Genomic DNA, 17842 nt, shown 5'->3' with positions numbered 1-17842 from the left:
CTATTTTAGTGGTCACAATGTAGTATCGGCCATCAGCTGATGGTGCCAATCAATTGCTGCAAATTGTAGCGCTCTTTACAAGAAAGCTAATAGGAACTGATTAAAAAGCAGTGACTTGGATCTATAATTTTGTCTTAATGTGAAAAGTCTGATCGTCTCTATGCCTCAATTTTCAGCTTTGTTAACGAGCGTAAAGGTCATCCTCTGTTATCGAGTCCCTGTATTTCCAACCAAATCCGCCCGTAGAACTATGTCCGACATGTCGATGAGAATCGGCTGCTTCCAATTACATGCTAGCGAAGTCTGAGCTTGAGAAAACCGATCTCTCGAAAGAACTTTGGCGTATTCTCTATTGATGACTTGTCATTCTCACCCTCTCCCACGTATTCGTGGACAAGGGCTATGCAGTCCTAATCGCGCTGAATTTATCTCAATCTCTTGCACATCGTTAAAGTGTCAGCGGCCACCCCCTAGGTGGAAACAGTTTGTATAAGCTGTTCCTCGAGACATTTATCCAGCAGTAGCATGTTCAGATACGTGGCGTGCACATAACTATGGTGTTTGAGGATGTAGTGTTACCATCTGGTGAGATGCTCTTACACCTGTGTTTGCCGCAGAACGCACCTTGAAGGGCTTCCTTCCTATCCCAAGGGTGAATATTAACAAAATTGCGGATCAAAGAGTCATCTTCTAATCCTATGACCTTTTCAAGAGCCGTAACCGAGTCACATTTTGACATTTTTGTTCAAGTGAAAAGCAGTATGGTCGTTTGAGTGGCTCCTGATACCAAAAGTCAAGGCTCATACAACACGTATGAAACAAGCAAACCAAAAAAAGACGTCGTGCAACAGATGGAGAAAGAGATTTCACAACGTTCAGCACAAATGAGCCACTGTCTGTGAGCTTCATATCCAGCGGGCTTTTAGCAGGGTGGGAGCTAAAATGAAGATATGTACTCGACTGGTCACCAGGCCGAGCCTACGCGTTCTTTACAAGAATCGAAGAGGAACGAAGTTTTCTTTCCGATTCCCACATAGATTAGTTTCAGAATACGCACCATGCAGTAGCTCGGCACCCTTAGCCTCACACACTCGCCACGTGGATGCCCGTGACATGTTCAAGGTTAAAAACTCAGACTCATTGTCAGCAGAGATGCTGAAAGCTGCACCTCGCATGTGTGCCCAAGTCTTAAGCAGCATCTCGGCATAGATTCTTCTGTATGGAGCGGTTTCGGCTTGTGTCTACCCAAACTTTGCTTGTGTCCCGGCGGCTCTTGCAAGCTATGCGGCTTGAACGCGATATATGATGTATCAGGGCCTCGATTGCGAGTCTCCTTTTGATCTTCGATCCAAAAAAAAGGCTGTCGTGAGATATTCGCCATACCAGACTTGTTGATACTCGTTTTTTGATCCCAACTACTTATCAGCTAGCTTTACCGCCGTGAATCAGAACATTCTAGAATTGAAAGATCTATCAGTAGTACCCTTCGAAACCGTAGCAGAATAGAACGCCGCCTTATCCGTATCGTCCGGGCTTGCATCGTCCAGGGCCAATACCATCTGACGACAACTCTGGAACTGATTTCATTCGCAAGGCCACTGGTTATTTTTCACCAGCGTCGGATATTGGAATTGCCGTACTTTGATAGACCTTAAATAAACTCTTAGTAGTCAAGATCCGCAGATATTGCGCCGATTCGCCAGCGGATTTAGCTAGGCGCGGCGTTGCTCTCCAGTGCTGCATCCGAGAGTAAATTTTGTAGAACTCAGCCACCTATGCGTTAAGCTCGCTACTCATCTTCGCCCGACTTGCCCGCGAACAACACAGCTCACAGGGATAGTTGGGCACTGGTCCACTTGGCTAAGAACACCTTGACGTATATCAAGATTCACTTCGAGCGCTTTGAAAAGCTCTCTTCTTGACTTGGGCGCTTCCATGGTCGGTCGGAAGGCGCGTGATACAGTTTTGAGGGAGTCTGGACCGTTTCATATCGAGGCTAGTCTCCGCATGATCTTCTGCGAGGGGAATCGCAGAGAAATAAACGCTTGGAATGTAGGACTGCGACTGCCAAAGATGCTATTACACAAGACCAACCACCTGATACCGCTGCTGCCAGAAGACAAAGACACCCTTCTCCAGGGCTGGCCCGTAGTATGCTGCAAGGCGATGCGATTCCCGAAAAGCATGCTAGGGGAAGAGATGTTGTCGTGCTGGGCCCCTTATGGGTTGCGGCTTGGAGAAGGTCGTCACATCTTTGAAGTGGCGCAATGAACCTTGAGTCTTGCAAATTCTTGGTCAGAGATTACTGAAAGAAGTAGATGGTGGCCCGAGACTAGTTATTGACCGTTCCCATAATGGAGAGCATGCCATTTATTTTGACAAAAGCTAGTATGTCACGAGTTGTCGGCCAGATCGAGCAGGATGCTTTCTGTGAGGGCGTTGTAGTTGCCAAGCAGGTGGCCTGGCAGGAATTCGTGCTCTTCGCGGACATTCGTTCAATGAAGCTATCGAAAAAGGAGCGTCTTCTCCTCAACACACTGCTCTTGTGCGCACAGTGACAACGTACATCCCCGAGTCATCCTGCCTCGAGGTTGCGCCGGTTTCCTTTCGGCAGTCAGTCTGCGGGAAAATGTGGCTGATTCGTCAGGTACTCATCAAAAGGACTTTCTCGATGCTATCGCCGAAAACGCTCGGCTTGATCCAACGCGGCCAAAATACAGACTCAATAGTGTCATACTAATTAGATAGGACTTTGTCGACGGTCGGTTCATCAACGACAATGAGGCGCACAGCTGGCTTTCAAAATCGATGACATCCCCACGGCCACGTCAATGTGCCTTGGACGTCAGCATATTAATTTTTACTGGACCCATTAAAGATTTTTGTTTCCTTTTTTTTTAAAAAAAAAACAATTTTATAATGAATCAGATGTCGTACCTAAGCCCTCCTGACCAAACCTGTATCTGGCCGCGACCCAATTCCCTCTATTGCCACTGGCCTGTCTACGTCCAGGCTTGAAAATGTTATGATTAAACAGTGGCGTCATAGATAACTGCATAGGACCGTTTCCATATATCCGAAGCCGCAAACTTGTTTAGGCACTTTGCTACGCCGTGCCGCTGCGCCATGTTTTTTACGTATCCACTGGGAAAACGGTCGTGAGGAGCCAACTCTCCGGTATAGAAGAGTAGAAGGCACTATACAGGAAGCTCAAACTTCAGTGTCGATATTGTGTTAATAAGCAAGTTTCAAGACTCTTGTATTTGGAAATTGAGCCGCCATTCATAAGCGAGATACGTTCGTTGTGAAGCGATGCCGCGTGCTAGCACACAATCGTATGCTACCCTTGAGGCGCTATTCGGGATGCAAGTAGAAATGACAACTTTTCGCGAAAACTCCGAACATGGCAAAAGGGCGGATTTCTTTCCGCCCTTGAACGCCTGTTTAGTGTTCAAGGATTTTCTCGGGTGGAACGCAGAGACGATGAATCTAGTTGCGGACTCCGAGGTCAACGACTCACTCATAGTACAAACTCAATGTTCCGGTGCTGCACCAGTCCGTTTTCCGTCGGGTCACGCCGGACCCGTTGGCGGAGCTTGACAGCAAGAAAAGATTCGATTGAGGAATGCACGTTTAGTCAATAGGAGTTTAACCTTATATTTCAACTCTCGGCGGGGCAATGCAGCTCTGTGTCCTTTTGACGTGAGAAACGCCCGTCTTTGACAACCTATTACAGTGGACGGATGACGACGAAGTTACTCGCGGCAGACATTTAACACATGTTGGGACAGTGATGAGCTTTGATAAATCTTACCATGATAAGGCCGGAATGACCGAGACGACACTTTCGCAGCTGATCGTTTGTCAATCGCAGTGACCGTTCTTACTCCATTACCTCTTATTACGCACGGTCCGGAGATGGATGACCTAAGGACTAGAAATCTACCATTGCACATGACCACACACCGAATGTTCTTGGCATCTCGTGCCTGGGGGTTCAAGGTGTGTTATGGTGGTGAGGCAAATGAAACACAATGGGATGGAAGAAATCGTCCCAATCCTCCTTCGTTGATGGAAACTCGGCCGGGCGTCCAGCAAAGGCCACGGCCGACCGACGGCTTTTGCGCTTTGCGCGGAAAACGTGGGAGCGGGGAACTCCTGGATCTGGGGGCTCAAGGGCTCAAGTTGGCCGAAACCTGTTCCCCCATCATTTAGTACACATTTGTTTCAAGGAGCAATTTCCTGAACTGGCCGCGTCAACCGAGCCCAGAGCCACCAACCACAACCTAAAGCAAGGCTCCGGCATCTTTACGAAGGCCCCCTGGCCTGGCCGCTTCCGAAATTGAATTATTGAATGACCTGTAATTATGCTTCACGGTTGAATTGCCGTTATGCTACCCTATTAGTCGGGGATCCCAACCAGGACTGCTGCGAGACCCGCCAGCGAGCCTAGTTTGTGCTGCCGTGGTGGTGTGGTCTTGACCGACGGGCGGAAACGAGCCTGACTGAGAGAGAGAGAGAGAGAGAGAGAGAGAGAGAGAGAGCTGGTGGGCTTTTTTTTCCATTTCCGCGGGGCGATTTCTCGGGATTGACTCCGGGAATGCTCGCCTCTTTCTTGCCCTCCGGGGGGGGTCCCCTTTTCCCAATAACTCGCGAGGCGCTCGTTGACTGGCACCGCCAAGAGAAAGCAAGCCCGGTTTTTTTCTTTTCCAGTCCTCCCGCGAAGCCGTTGCAAGCTCCTTCTTGTGCGAAAACAAGAAAGTGTTCTTGTGTTCGCACAAGAAGGTGCTGCAACCTGGAGCAAAAAGGGACCCCCGATCGCCGCCGTTGCCCAGGGGTCCCACAGATGGGTAAGCACTGCCTCCTCAGCACACGGAACTCGGCTCACGTTATGGAGACGATTTAGAGGGGCAGGCTGGGGTGGCGCTCAGCATGATGCGTGCTCCTCTTCCTGATGGGTTGATGGGTGTGTGTGGGATGTGGGATGGTGGGCAAACAAAAAGAGAGAGGGTTTGGTTATATTGGGCGGGTGGATCGATTGACGGAAGCGTCTTCTGTGTCCGACGGTAATAAACAATCTATCAATCAGTCGAATCGAATCAAATCAATCAGTTGACCAAGTGAAAAGGGTGGCTGCGCCGATTTTGCCCGGAAACGAGCTTTTTCGGAACCAATCTTTGCTGCCTTTTTTCGCCCGAGTGGCGTGAGAATTGTAAAGGAAGCCAGCCCGTCCTGTAGTTGTCGCCGCCGGCGGCCGAGGGGGGTAACTACTAGTAGTAAGTCCATCGTCGGGACTTTGGGCCGGTGGTAAGAGATGCCTAGGCCTTTTAGATCTCTGGGCGCGGCGCGGCGGGAAAAAGTAGCACGAGATTTTCCCGCGCTCGCATTTTGTCTCATCGCCCTCTCGGCGTGCCTAGCGAAGACGGGAATATATAGCGAGGCAAAAGAGAGTAAGTAAATGCCCGCAGCGTTGCCGTGCTTACCATCACGCGACGGGCGCGCCCAGAAAGGACTCCAACTAGCCAACTTGGTCGAAACTCTGTTGCACCATTTCCCGGCCTGCAAGCCTTTTTTTGACAGCCAGAATCGCTCGTTCATGCAGGAAGAGTAATATCATCATGCCAAGGTGGGTATCGGCTTCTCTCCACCCCATGGAGCTCTCCATCGCTAGTGCATCTTTTCCGCTCCGCGTCGGCGTAGCAAAAAGGGCGGCGGGACAAGACGGCGCACTATACTGAGTAGTAGTCAGTACCACCATGCAAAAAAAGTAGAGTGCGAGGGGCGCAAGGCATGGTCATCGTTGGCCGCGGTTTCGGGAACTTGAACCTCATTCAGATTAGGGCGAGGGATAAACAAAAAAGTTATGGAGATGGATGGCTGATGAAGGAAGACGCCTTCTGGAGAATGGCTCCTCGCTTCCAACGAGGCTCGAGAATGTAAAAGAAAAAAAATTGATCTTATCAGATCAATCGCTTACAAGGGGGGACGGGGTTTTCGTTGCCATAATTACCTCTGTTCGTCCGTCTTACCTCTCGTCTTTGTCTTTTTTTTGTCCCCCCGTCACTCGCAATTCTTCTGCCGCCCTGCATTGTTCAGACCTTTCTCCCAGAGTAGAAAGCCATGGCCGACACTGTCGAGGTTCGTTTCAAGGATGACGGCGAGCGCCGGGCGTCGTCGGACGAAAACAGCGGCCGTCCGCCTTCGAGTGAGAGATTCCCTTCTTGCCGCGCGCGCGCGCGTGCTCCGGCCGCCCTCGGGGGTTGTTGTTGCTGCTTTTCTCGGCTCCCCAGCCAGCCAGGCGCGCCGCGCCCGCCGTTTGCAAAAGACACTTTGAATGCTAACAATTGGGTGTGATCCCCCGCCCGCCCGCCCAGTCGCCAGCTCGACGCCCTCGCGCGAGGAGACGCTCGTCGCCGCGGGCATCGGCCACCGGCCGGACGATCCCGACATGCCCTGCCTCACCGTCCGCATGTGGGTGATTGGCATCGCCTTCTGCCTCATCGGCAGCGGCGTCAACACGCTCTTCACGTTCCGCTTCCCCGCCGTCACCCTCTCCCAGTCGGCGATCCAGCTGCTGTCCTACCCCGTCGGCCGCGTCTGGCACATGGCGGTCCCGGACTGGGGGCTCACCCTCTTCGGCGCCCGCCACAGCCTCAACCCGGGGCCCTTCAACTACAAGGAGAACATCCTCATCTACATCCTGGCCAACCTCAGCTTCCTCACCCGCCTCAGCGCCGACGTGCTGACGGAGCAGCGCGTCTTTTACGGCCTCAACCTCGGCTGGGGCTTCGAGATCACCGTCACGCTCGCCACGCTCCTCTTTGGCTTCGCCCTCGCCGGCCTGTCGCGCTCCATCATTGTCGAGCCGCCCCGCCTCATGTGGCCCGGCGTGCTGGGCAACACGGCCCTCAACTCGGCCCTCCATCCCATTGAGAAGACGTACAAGACCGAGGAGTACGTATCCGGTCCACGTCCACGCAGCAGCCAAAACGGTAGCAGAAAGCTGACAACCATTTTTTTCAGAGTCACCAACGGAATCTCCAACAGGGCAAGGTACAGGTTCTTCCTCATGGCATTCGCTGTGTCCTTTGTCTGGTACTGGTTCCCCGATTTCATCTTCCCCGCGCTCGGCTATTTTACGTGGGTGTGCTGGATCGCGCCAAAGAACGCCGTCGTCAACCAAATCTTTGGCATGAAAAGTGGCATCGGCCTGTTGCCGTTTACCTTTGATTGTGAGTCAATCGGGTTCATGTGGCACAGCAACGTGCTCTGTCCAGGGCTAACTTGTACAAGGGGCGCAAATCGCATACATTGGCTCACCACTCGTCATCCCAACTTGGGCGATTCTCAACATCGGAGCCTCGCTCGTCTTTTGGATCTACATCATCACGCCCGCCATTTACTACACCAACACGTGGTTTACCGCCTACCTGCCGATGCAGACGAATTCCATCTACGACAACACAGGCAAGGTCTACAATGTTACCAGGGTCATTGACAAAAAGGACGGCTTTGTTCTGGACGTGTCCAAGTATGAGCACTACTCCCCAATCTACCTGCCCGTCACGTATGCCCTCAACACCTTTGGTCTCTGCTTCGCCAGCATCTCGGCACTCATTGTCTGGCTCATCCTCGAGAAGCGCGGCGAGATTTACGAGGGCTTTTGCAACTCGTCGGTGGCAGTGATGCTAGGCAAGGCGCCCAAGACGGAAAAGACGGTCCAGGAGCGGGCGTACGGATCCGTGCCGACGTGGTGGTACATTATCGCTACTGTGGTGTCGATCGGAGTCGGCATCTTTGCTTGCGAGTACTACCCGGTGCAGCTGCACTGGTACGGTGTCCTTCTTGCGATGGTCATTTCTGCCTTCTTCTTTATCCCCGTAAGTTGCGAAGCGGTGCCGAGTTGGAAAAATCGGGTGCTGACAGAAAGCTAGCTTGCATGGCTCTATGCCACCACCAACATCAAGATCCAGATTGACATCTTCTGCCGCCTTGTTGCAGGGTATATCTGGGAAGGCAAGGTCTTGGCTAACATTTGGTTCTTCAACATTGGCTACATTTCCGGCATCAAAGGCCTCGCATTTGCGCAGGATTTGAAGCTTGGCATCTACTGCAATGTGAGTTATCGCCGTACCCGGCCTCACCGCGGCCCTTTGACTCACTCCATCCCAGATTCCCCCTCGCAAGCTCTTCATTGTCCAGATTGTCGGCATCATCATGGGTACGCTCGGCCAAGTCGCCGTCCTGGAATGGGCCCTGAACCACATCCCCGACATCTGCACGAACAAGGCCGACAACGGCTTCACGTGCCCGTTTTCGCGTACTCACTTCAACACCAGCATGGTCTGGGGCGCCATCGGTCCTCGTCGCTTCTTCGCGGGCGACGCCCTGTACCGCAACCTGCTGTGGTTCTTCCTCCTCGGCGCCCTGCTTCCGCCCGCCGTCTACGTCCTCAAGAACTACGTCTTCCGCAAGACCAAGTGGCTCAAGCAAATCCACGTCCCTCTCTTCCTTGGCGGCCTCAACTTTATCCCTCCGGCGTCCGGTACCAACTACGGCAGCTGGGTCATTGTCGGACTCGTGTTTGGTCTATGGATCAAGCAGCGTAAGAGGCTCTGGTGGAAGCAATACAACTTCATTCTCAGCTCGGCAATGGACTGTTCCGTGGCCATAGCGGGAATCCTGATATTCTTCTCCATTTTCTATACTGGAGCAGCGGGTCACTTCAAGTGGTGGGGAACCGATGTTCACAAGGTAAACATGATTATACTTGCTCAGTGTTTCGAAAATGCACCCGCTGACAGCCTTCCTTTGTTCTAGAATACCTGTGATTGGAAGGGCTGCACCTACAAGGTCTTGGCCAAAGGAGAGAAGATTCATTAACTCTTTCTGGCATGAATCTACGCGACTAACGACGGCTTGGCAGCCCAGGTTTCCCTTGCTTGTACAGGTGCATTCTGGCCGGTTGTTTTTTTTTTCTGCATTGCGTGTGTCATTGCTTGCATGTCGATGAAACTTTGCCGCATACATGGTCCTATTAGACTAATACTACACTATAAAACAAACAAAAAGCGAACTAGATACGCCTAGGGCTGTGCATCTTGCATGAGGATACGGAGGCTGGGCGCGGTGAGCGACTGCGCCGTACTAGTTGAAACGCCCCTGGTCCCTTGAAACGGTGATGCACGCAGGGCTCATCATAAGTGGCTCTTGAGATGATTTTCGTGTCTGAGGCAGCCCAAAGTAGATCGAGAGCAATGCCAAGACAAAAGCCAAGTTGAATGGTCCCGGCCAACTGGCCAGTTTGTTACGTTGGATTTTCGGAGTGAGAGCCGCCACGCGTGCCACAATCCCTGGCGCCACTCCGCCACACCGTCTGATCAGTTTACAGCCCGTAGCAAGAGTTTGCCGCGTAGCCGACTGCTACTTTAAATGTTATGGATCCAATCTTGGGGTTCCTTGCCTAGTGCTTTTTTGCCTGGTGTGAACTGCGATCAAGTAGGCCGACTGCGTCGACTCTGGTTCCGGCCAGAGAGAGACACTGGGAGGTGGGCTTACACATGCCCGTTTCTGATGGGCGTAGAATGATGAAGAAAATCACTCAAGAATGAGCAAAATAAGGTGATTTCGAAACCGGATACCGAAAAAAATTGGCCGAGCAAAGACAACATGGCGGCCAATGCACGGTGGGAGCCTCATGCCAGTCGGTCGACACCTTGACGACAGCGCAAAGCCACGGTCATGGTAAGCTTTGCTTGAGGGCTGTCGTGCTGAAGAGACTTCATCCGGTCTCATGGTAGGTTTCATGGGGAGATTGAGGCCACGCCTTCTGCCGAACTAAGCAGTGCATGCGTTTCACGGGTTCCAGACCGTGTCTGTTCGATGATACATCACAAGTGCCTCCTGAGCCCTGTAGTGAGTGTTGGCGACTATATATGGAAGGGAGTTGCCCACCCTCAACAGAAGAATTCATCTCATCATCAATCATCTCTTCTACAATCAAATCTTCAATTCTCCTCTTTTTTTTTCTTTTTTTTTTCTTCCTCCTTTAATTTTTCAATTCACTTTCTGGCAAAATGAAGTTGACCACCACCGTTCTTCTTACCCTGCTCACTGGTGCGCTGGCCGCCCCTTTCATCGAGGATGTCGACATTGAAGAGCGAGACGTGGCCGTCGCAGGCGACGACGCCGAGGTACCAGAAGTCTTTTCGCTAAAGGCCCGGGTGGCCGAGGACGCCGAGTTCGCCATCACGGCCGTCGACGTCGCCGACGACGAGGAAGAAGGCGCCGTGGCCCTGGAGGCGCGCACACCGAACAAGAAGGGCAAGAACGCTACTGCCACTGCCACCAAGAAGAACCGCAAGGCAAAGAAGGGCAAGGGCAAGGGCCGCAAGGGCAAGAAGGGCAAGAAGGGCAAGGGCAAGAAGGGCAAGGGCAAGAAGGGCAAGGGCAAGAAGAAGAACAACAACGCCGCCAACAACAACAACAATGCCAACAACAACAACGCCAACAACAACGCTGCCAACAACAACGCCAACAACAACGCTGCTAACAAGAACGGTGCTGCCAACAACGGTGCTGCCAACAACGGCGCTGCCAACAACGGCGCTGCCAACAACGTTGCCACCAACAACGTTCCTTCGATTCCTCCTGTTCCCGTCGTCTAGATGAAGAAAAGGATATGCACGGGTGTGCAGCGACGCCATCTACAGGGCTACTATGAGATAGATGAATAATAAACGTGCGTTGCACATCGCAAAACCCACAGACCGTATTCAGCAGAATTCGTGGTGTACAAGAAACATGTTCGAGTAGGCCAGAATACGGACGGAACTGTCCATTCTCACCAGCAAAGGTGTTTCTAGCGCAAGCAATCTGTATAGGTCTGTCCGGTTCCGACGCCAGTCATGCCAGCGGAAGAATCGCATTACTGTCGCAAGGCTACAGAAATACACCGCGTAGTGGGACGTTTGCATTATTCCACTCCAAACTGAATACAACAGAGCAAAGGCGTAAACAGAACCCACAGATCGCAGCGAAAACGGGTCATGTTCATGGCATGGCTTGGCAGGCTCCTAGTGGACCCAACTTGGGACCGGGTGCCGAAGTAGCTGCTTCCAATGCGGGAGCAGCTGACTCCAATGCGCTGACTCGATGAAAAGGAAGCCAGAGGTTCCGAGGATCAGCCCAGTGGATCGTAACCAACGGCCTCAGTAACAGGCGTAGTCAGTCAGGGGCTCTCCAAGTACCCGTCCCGCCGCTTCATCCCACAAGCTGACTGACTTATAAATAGTTGGCAAGGGGAAGAGGCCTCTGAAGCAGCAGGGACCAGGTCTGGAGAAGATGGATTTTCTCAAGTAAGTTGGCTAATCAGGACGTTTGTTAGTCAGTTGCAGTCCTTCTGTTACGGCAACTTGAGCAGGGTGTGGTTGAGGAAGGTTGTGAGTATTTGACCACGGCCTACAGGTAGTTGGTTGGATTCGTGCAAGATAATCATGCCGTGTAAGTTGGAAAAGTATAGGGGCCTATTAATTTGAGCCGTGAATTTAGGGTCAGCAACTCGGCATTAATTAGACCATGCCCTAGTAGGGAGTACCCTTTGTGAAGTGTGCCGGGGCGATGGGCCATAAGTACCTATGAACCATGTACTCAGTATATTAGCTGTAGCGGGCGGGGTTCTAGTGAGGCTGAGCTTCGAGGCCGCCTTGCCGGGCGGAATGAGGTCACTTGTACGCCGGTACGAGGGATACACAAGCAGCCAAACACAAAGGCCAAAAAGACTGCCTGACGAGCAGCTCTCTACTCTCTTACCTTTCTCCCTTGTGCCCTCTTTCTTCTTCTTCTTCTTCTTCTTCTTTTTCTTTTTCTTCTTCATACTTGATACTTTTAATGCCGCAAAATGTCGAAACAACCACCACCACCGCAAGACTCGTACGTCGACTCCGGTGACATGCCGCCGCCTTACTCGCCGCGACCCAGCAGCAGCACCACCGTCCCCTCGGACGCGCCGGTGCCATACTCGTCCTGCTACCCCCCCTCTTCCTCCTCCTCCTCCTCGATCCACGCCGCCGACTCGCTCTTCGCCGCGCACCTCGCCACGATGCGCTGCCAGATCCGCGAGCAGCAGGCGACCCGCGCCTCGCTGCAAGACCGGCACGACGCTCGGCTCCTGGCGCTGCTGGTCCCGCACGTCGAGGCCGTGCTGGCGTCCCTGGCCGCGACGACGACGACGACGACGGCGCCCCCGCCGCGGCTCGTCCAGGCGACCCTGATCCCGGACTGCGCGGCGGTCGCGCCGGTCGCGGCCGGGTGGACGCCCGCGGAGACGCACGGGACGGGGGGCCGCGGCGGGGAGACGCACAGCGTGGTCCGCGTGCAGACGAGGCTGCCGGCCAAGATGGCAGGCGATGGAAAGCTACCTGCAACAACGGCAACGGCAACGGCAGCGGCAGCGGCAGAGCCAGGAGATGATGATGCCGTCCCTGAACGACAGGAGTTTGATGGCTGGGGACGGTGGGGAGAAGATGCTGCAGTGGCGGCCGGCGGGACGAGGGACGAGGACGAGCTGTGGTGGAAGGACGAGGACCTGGCCGTGCGGCTGGCGAGCCATCTGCAGCCGGCACGCAGAAACGTCGTGGCGGTGGACAGGCCAACGGTCGCGGCCAGGGCGGCCGAGTCGAACAAGGCCAGGTCACGGTGGAAGATACTGGGCGGCGGCGGCGGCGGCGGCGGCAGAAGCAGCGGGGGAAGCACGCCGCCGCCGCCGCCGCCGCCGCCCACACTGGCGGTTGCCTCCAGACCTGCTGCGCCCGTTCAATGCGACGACGACGACGTGTCGATGCGCGTCACGGCGGAGGAGGTGACATTTCGACGGGAGAACGAGATGGGCATCTGGGAGAGCACCACAGGCTGGGGCGTGGTGGTGCGAGTCAGCATCCGAACATGAACTCAAACGTCCCCACCGCATTTTGCGCAGAACAACGAACCAATCCTTTTTTTTTAGGGTTTGAAAAATAACGGCGAGGCCCGTATCATCGGGCTTATAGGGTGGGTTGGATGGGCTATAGGCGTGTCGGTCCTCCCACTTCACCCACGGTCTCCTCGACGCCTTCAAAAGTGGGAAAGTCAAATCGGGGTCGAAACCAGAAAAAAAAGGCATCATGAATACATAAACTGAGAGAGGAAAAGAAATGCCAAAAAAAATAAAAAATAGAGGGATCTACTCGTCCGCAGATCATCGTCCATTCGCCGTCATGCATCGGACATAAGGTCCGTGGCGGAGCACAACACTCGGCCCAGATAAGAGTCGCACACTACCCCCGGGACAAAGATGATGACGAAGCCAGATGGTTGCGCTTATAAAAAAAAAGAAGGGGACAGTTGGTGACGAGGTGCAAACTCGGCACGCCCCCGCAACTCCCGCCATCATATCACTGTTGCTTGGTTGTGATGCCTCTCCCTTTAACCCGATTTAAATGAAGATTTTGATGGGTTGAATCGCCCCCTCTGGCCCCCTCCGATGGCAAAAGGCTCCAGAGCTGGGGGGGAGGAGGGGGGGAAGGGGGAGGATGGGGGGATTGGGCGAAAAGTATAACAAAGTGCCAAGAAAGATGCGTTACGACGACATGTAATAGATGAGTTTCAGTCATAGAGGATAGAGGCGAGCTCGATGGCGATATCCTACAGCCAGCTAGTGAGGAATCTACAGACGTCAAGGCAATAATAGAAACGAAAGATAGCAAATGAGATGCTAAAAACATGTAGGTATATCGATCAAGAGGTGTTGGTCATGTAGATGAGCCCGTCTCTGCACTTCGGTGTGGTCTCGGTCGGATTTAGTAGTTATCCCCAATCTACAATAAACCCGTGGGGAATTCGTGAGGCTTACAGCTGACAGACCAGGCCGGACCGGACCTGGTCTTTTCTCCAGTGTGATTGAAGCGTGTGCGTGCATGCATGCATGTGTGTGACGGACGCTTATAAATCTCTTTGTGATTCCAAAAAGAAAACCTAAGCGCTTGGCCAGCACTGCCAGTGGCGGAGCTCGTCTTGGCTCTCCTCCAACTTGCGTCACCAAGTCACCCGAGTCACCAAGTCGCCATTGTTGACAAGTTCTTGGCGCTTTTGCCCGGAAGCCGCGCCCATTGGTCGCGCCAGTGGCAACTTGGGCGCCCGACTAGTTGACTAATAAACCTTTCTTGCTGTTAAAGCGCACCTAGAGACGAGAAGAGTACGGAGTAGAGGGGAAAGAGACAGAGAGAAAGAGAGTTGCGGGTTCTGTGACAAGCGCCCGTCTTTTTTAACCTTTTCTTTCCTTTCTTGGCATGGCGTCAGCATCTGTTCCTGTCTCTCTCTCTCTATCTCTCTCTGTGTGTGTGTCTTTCTCTTCTCTGCCTGTCTAACAAGTAAATCTCCAGTTTCATACACTTCTTTGTGGCTTGCTCTGTTGGTGAGGCGCAGGCAGATTCCAAGCCCTCCCCACACACTCGTGCGGGATGACTGGGACGTTATCCTCCTCAGCTGTGTGGGATGAACAAGAGGGTTTTTTTTTGCTTTCATGCTGCGGCGAGATGTAGTACGTGGACAGAACGGAGATTTTATGGAGATTGTTCAGATCGGGCCAAGATAACGAGGACCAAAAAAGAAGGTTATAAAGAAGGAAAACGTCTCATAAAATGCATCTCGATCCCACCTTTTGATTCCATGCACGTAGATTGACGTACCTCTGATGGTTGTGCTGAAAACTTCATCGACAACCAGTCTACGCTTCTTTTTTTTTTCATTCTGGACATGAAGGCTTTTAGTATAAGCAAACTCCTGGTATACGCACAGCTTCTGTCGACGGCTGCCCAAGGTTTGTTTTCAACATTACAGACATGCTGGGTCGTTTACGCAAAAAACTGACAGATAGCTCGCATCGTGGCAGCACATTCCGTTCGACGCACTGAGCCGAGACTACTACGTACCGTACAAAACATCACATTCACACCGAGCTTGGCCGAGGATGCCGCGCCCTCACAGCTCTCCGTGTCGTTTACGCTCCCGCTACCCGGCAGCAGCAACAGCACGCAGAGGGTGCGCCTCGCGCTGCGTCGCGACGAGGACCTGTACGCGCAGCCCGTGACGGTGCACCGCATCCGCGCAGACGGCTCGGTCCGCAGCTCTGAGACGACGCCGGCGGGCGACGACCACGTCGCGTACCACGGCACGGCGTCGGCGGACGGAAAGGAACAAGATGGCCGCGGGAGGGACTGGGCGCGCGTCTCGCTGCACATGACCGATGACGGCGTGCCGCTGCTCGAAGGGGCGTACTTTGTGGACGGCTTCGAGTACCACATCCAGACAGATTCGACGTATCGCCGCACGCGCGACGACCACCGAGACGCACCGCTGGCGGCTGCCGACCGGCCGTACAGCATCGTCTGGCGCTACCTGGACGACGATGTCGAGGCGCTCGCCCGACGCGATGACGATGCCGAGCCTACATGTGGGCTCGACGGGCTCGAATACAGCAGCATGGAGGAGGGCATGCTGCAACGACGCCAGCGCGGCGGCGGCGGCGATACGACAGCCAGCCTGCTGCAGAGTCTCGGCTCGACGAGCGGGTGCCCGTCCACGCGGGCGATTGCGCTGCTGGGCATCGCAACCGACTGCTCGTACACGGCGCAGTTCAGCTCGGAGCGGGACATTCGGCGCAACATCCTGACGCAGGTCAGCACGGCGTCGCGCGTCTACGAGAGCGCCTTCAACGTGCAGCTGCGGGTGCGCAACATTACCATCTCGGACGCCGAGTGCCCCGTCAGCGGCGGCATGTCGTGGAACCGGGCCTGCGGGTCGAGCCTGTCCATCAGCGACCGGCTCAACGAGTTCTCGCGGTGGAAGGCGGGCTTCGACGACCGGGCGGCGGCGTGGACGCTGATGACGACGTGCAACTCTGGCTCGACGGTGGGCATCGCGTGGATCCGCAGCGTGTGCCAGCCGGGGACGCTGCTCCGGGGCCAGGTGCGCTCGACGCCGGGCACCAACGTGGTGGTACGGACGGCGGCCGAGTGGCAGGTGCTGGCGCACGAGCTGGGCCACAACTTTGGCGCGGTGCACGACTGCGTGGCGGGGTGTGAGAGCGGCGGCGGCAGCGGCGAGAGCCTGTGCTGTCCGTTGAGCAGCAGCAGCTGCGACGCGCGCGGGCAGTACATGATGAACCCGTCGGTGAGCTCGCGGGTGACGGAGTTCTCGCCGTGCTCGGTCGGGCAGGTCTGCGCGGCGTGGGGCCGGGGCAACATCAACACGGCGTGCATGCGAGGCAACGAGGACGTGCCGACCGTGTCCGAGTCGGTGTGCGGCAACGGGGTGGTAGACGCGGGGGAGGACTGCGACTGCGGCGGGCCCGAGGGGTGCGGGGACAACGCGTGCTGCAACGCGACGACGTGCCGGTTCACGCAGGACGCCGTGTGCGACCCGTCGACGCAGCGGTGCTGCACGGCGCAGTGCCGGCTCGCGGGCGCGGGCCAGGTCTGCCGCGAGAGCGTCGGCCTGTGCGACCCGCAGGAGACGTGCGGCGGCGACTCGGCCGACTGCCCGCGCGACGAGCAGCTGCCGGACGGGCAGGCGTGCGGCGACGAAGCAGGGCTGACGTGCGCGACGGGCATGTGCACGTCCCGCGCGACGCAGTGCTCGGCGCTCCTGACGTCCAACAACAGCACCGAGACGGTCAGGACCGGCAGCGGCGACAATGTCACGGCCCAGGCGTGCAGCGAGACGGGCTGCCAGCTCAACTGCATGCAGGTGAGCGGCGGCGGCGATGGAGGGCTGGCGTCGCCGGACGGCGCCGGGACGTGCCAGGCGAGCCCCAAGTTCTTCCGCGACGGCACGCCGTGCGGCAGCGGCTCGCGGCGGTGCTACAGCGGGACGTGCGGCGGGCGGTCGACCAACAACAACACCGGCGGCGGGGGAGACGACGCCGCGTCCTGGATCCAACGCAACCGCACCCTCTTCATCGTCATCTGCGTCGTGGGCGGCGTGGCGGTCCTGGGGGCGGCGGCCATGATTGTGTGCTGCTGCCGGCAGCGGAGAAACCGCCGCAAGGCGGTGGGCGCGCAGCAGACGAGGATGGCGACGGCAATGAGGCAGAGTGTCGGTGGTGGTGGTGTTGGTGGTGTTGGTGATGGCGCATCACAGCAAACGTGGCAACACCGGGCGCCGCCGCCACCACCGATGTCACCGATACAGACACCGACGCCGGTGACCCGGACGGGCAGCAACCTACATCGGTACGCATAGGTGGGAGCACGAAGTACTCAGTAGTGGCGGGGAGGGCTGTGAACGGCGAACGGGTCGAGAGCCAAGATCAGCTCGGGAATTGCGTGGATTGGGAAGTTTGTCTTGGTAACCCCTGGTGCATGTTTGAGGGTGCATGTTTCTGCCAACGATGTTGTCACGTGCATTGGGAAGAATGCGGTGAGGGGTGTTTTTGCGTGTATATGTTTGACTGCGTCGGAAATTTGTATATATGAGATTATACGTCATTTTTTATGAAGATATGTGTACATGAGGAAAATATTTGCCATTTCAACGAGGCTGAGCAGCCTCAGCCAAGGGGTCGCGATTCGGCACTGTGAGCGCCCCGTGCAAGTGAAGATGGAGGGAGGCGAGGGTCGTACTGAGTAGTTAGTGGCATGGCGGGCCCAGGGCGGCAGACTAAGACAACAAGGGTCACAGGATGCGACAGGGCGTACTTGTGGGGATAGGGTTGGAGAGGGAGGATTGTGTATGATGTGATGCCATGTCATATTGCATGTTGATGAAATTGCAGAGACTTATCTGCCTACGTGGGAGATGCCACTGG

At 55.1% G+C, this 17842-nt stretch overlaps 4 protein-coding genes across 4 annotated transcripts; all 4 read left to right on the top strand.

The window, feature by feature from the left end:
- Window positions 1-6120: 6120 nt before the first annotated feature.
- Window positions 6121-8883, top strand: V2A60_002607 (OPT oligopeptide transporter protein-domain-containing protein; the record flags this gene model as incomplete). The annotated part of the gene is made up of 7 exons (XM_083253956.1): window positions 6121-6205; window positions 6375-6954; window positions 7024-7232; window positions 7294-7880; window positions 7935-8117; window positions 8173-8754; window positions 8821-8883. The coding sequence occupies 7 exons, from the start codon at window positions 6121-6123 to the stop codon at window positions 8881-8883; spliced, it is 2289 nt and encodes a 762-aa protein (XP_083110082.1).
- Window positions 8884-10076: 1193 nt separating this feature from the next.
- V2A60_002606 (uncharacterized protein) lies at window positions 10077-10667 on the top strand (the record flags this gene model as incomplete). The annotated part of the gene is made up of 1 exon (XM_083253955.1): window positions 10077-10667. The coding sequence occupies one exon, from the start codon at window positions 10077-10079 to the stop codon at window positions 10665-10667; it is 591 nt and encodes a 196-aa protein (XP_083110081.1).
- A 1232-nt stretch (window positions 10668-11899) lies between these two features.
- Window positions 11900-12946, top strand: V2A60_002605 (uncharacterized protein; the record flags this gene model as incomplete). Its single annotated transcript, XM_083253954.1, has 1 exon — window positions 11900-12946. One exon carries the CDS (start codon window positions 11900-11902, stop codon window positions 12944-12946), a length of 1047 nt encoding a protein of 348 aa, XP_083110080.1.
- Window positions 12947-14790: 1844 nt separating this feature from the next.
- Window positions 14791-17277, top strand: V2A60_002604 (uncharacterized protein; the record flags this gene model as incomplete). The annotated part of the gene is made up of 2 exons (XM_083253953.1): window positions 14791-14854; window positions 14912-17277. The coding sequence occupies 2 exons, from the start codon at window positions 14791-14793 to the stop codon at window positions 17275-17277; spliced, it is 2430 nt and encodes an 809-aa protein (XP_083110079.1).
- Between the last annotated feature and the right edge of the window lie 565 nt (window positions 17278-17842).

This window comes from Cordyceps javanica, chromosome 2, assembly GCF_051103115.1.
Source record: "Cordyceps javanica chromosome 2, complete sequence".
NCBI lineage: Eukaryota > Fungi > Ascomycota > Sordariomycetes > Hypocreales > Cordycipitaceae > Cordyceps > Cordyceps javanica.
The sequence above is the reverse complement of the archived record's forward strand: the minus strand, read 5'-3'. Positions and strand labels throughout refer to the sequence as shown.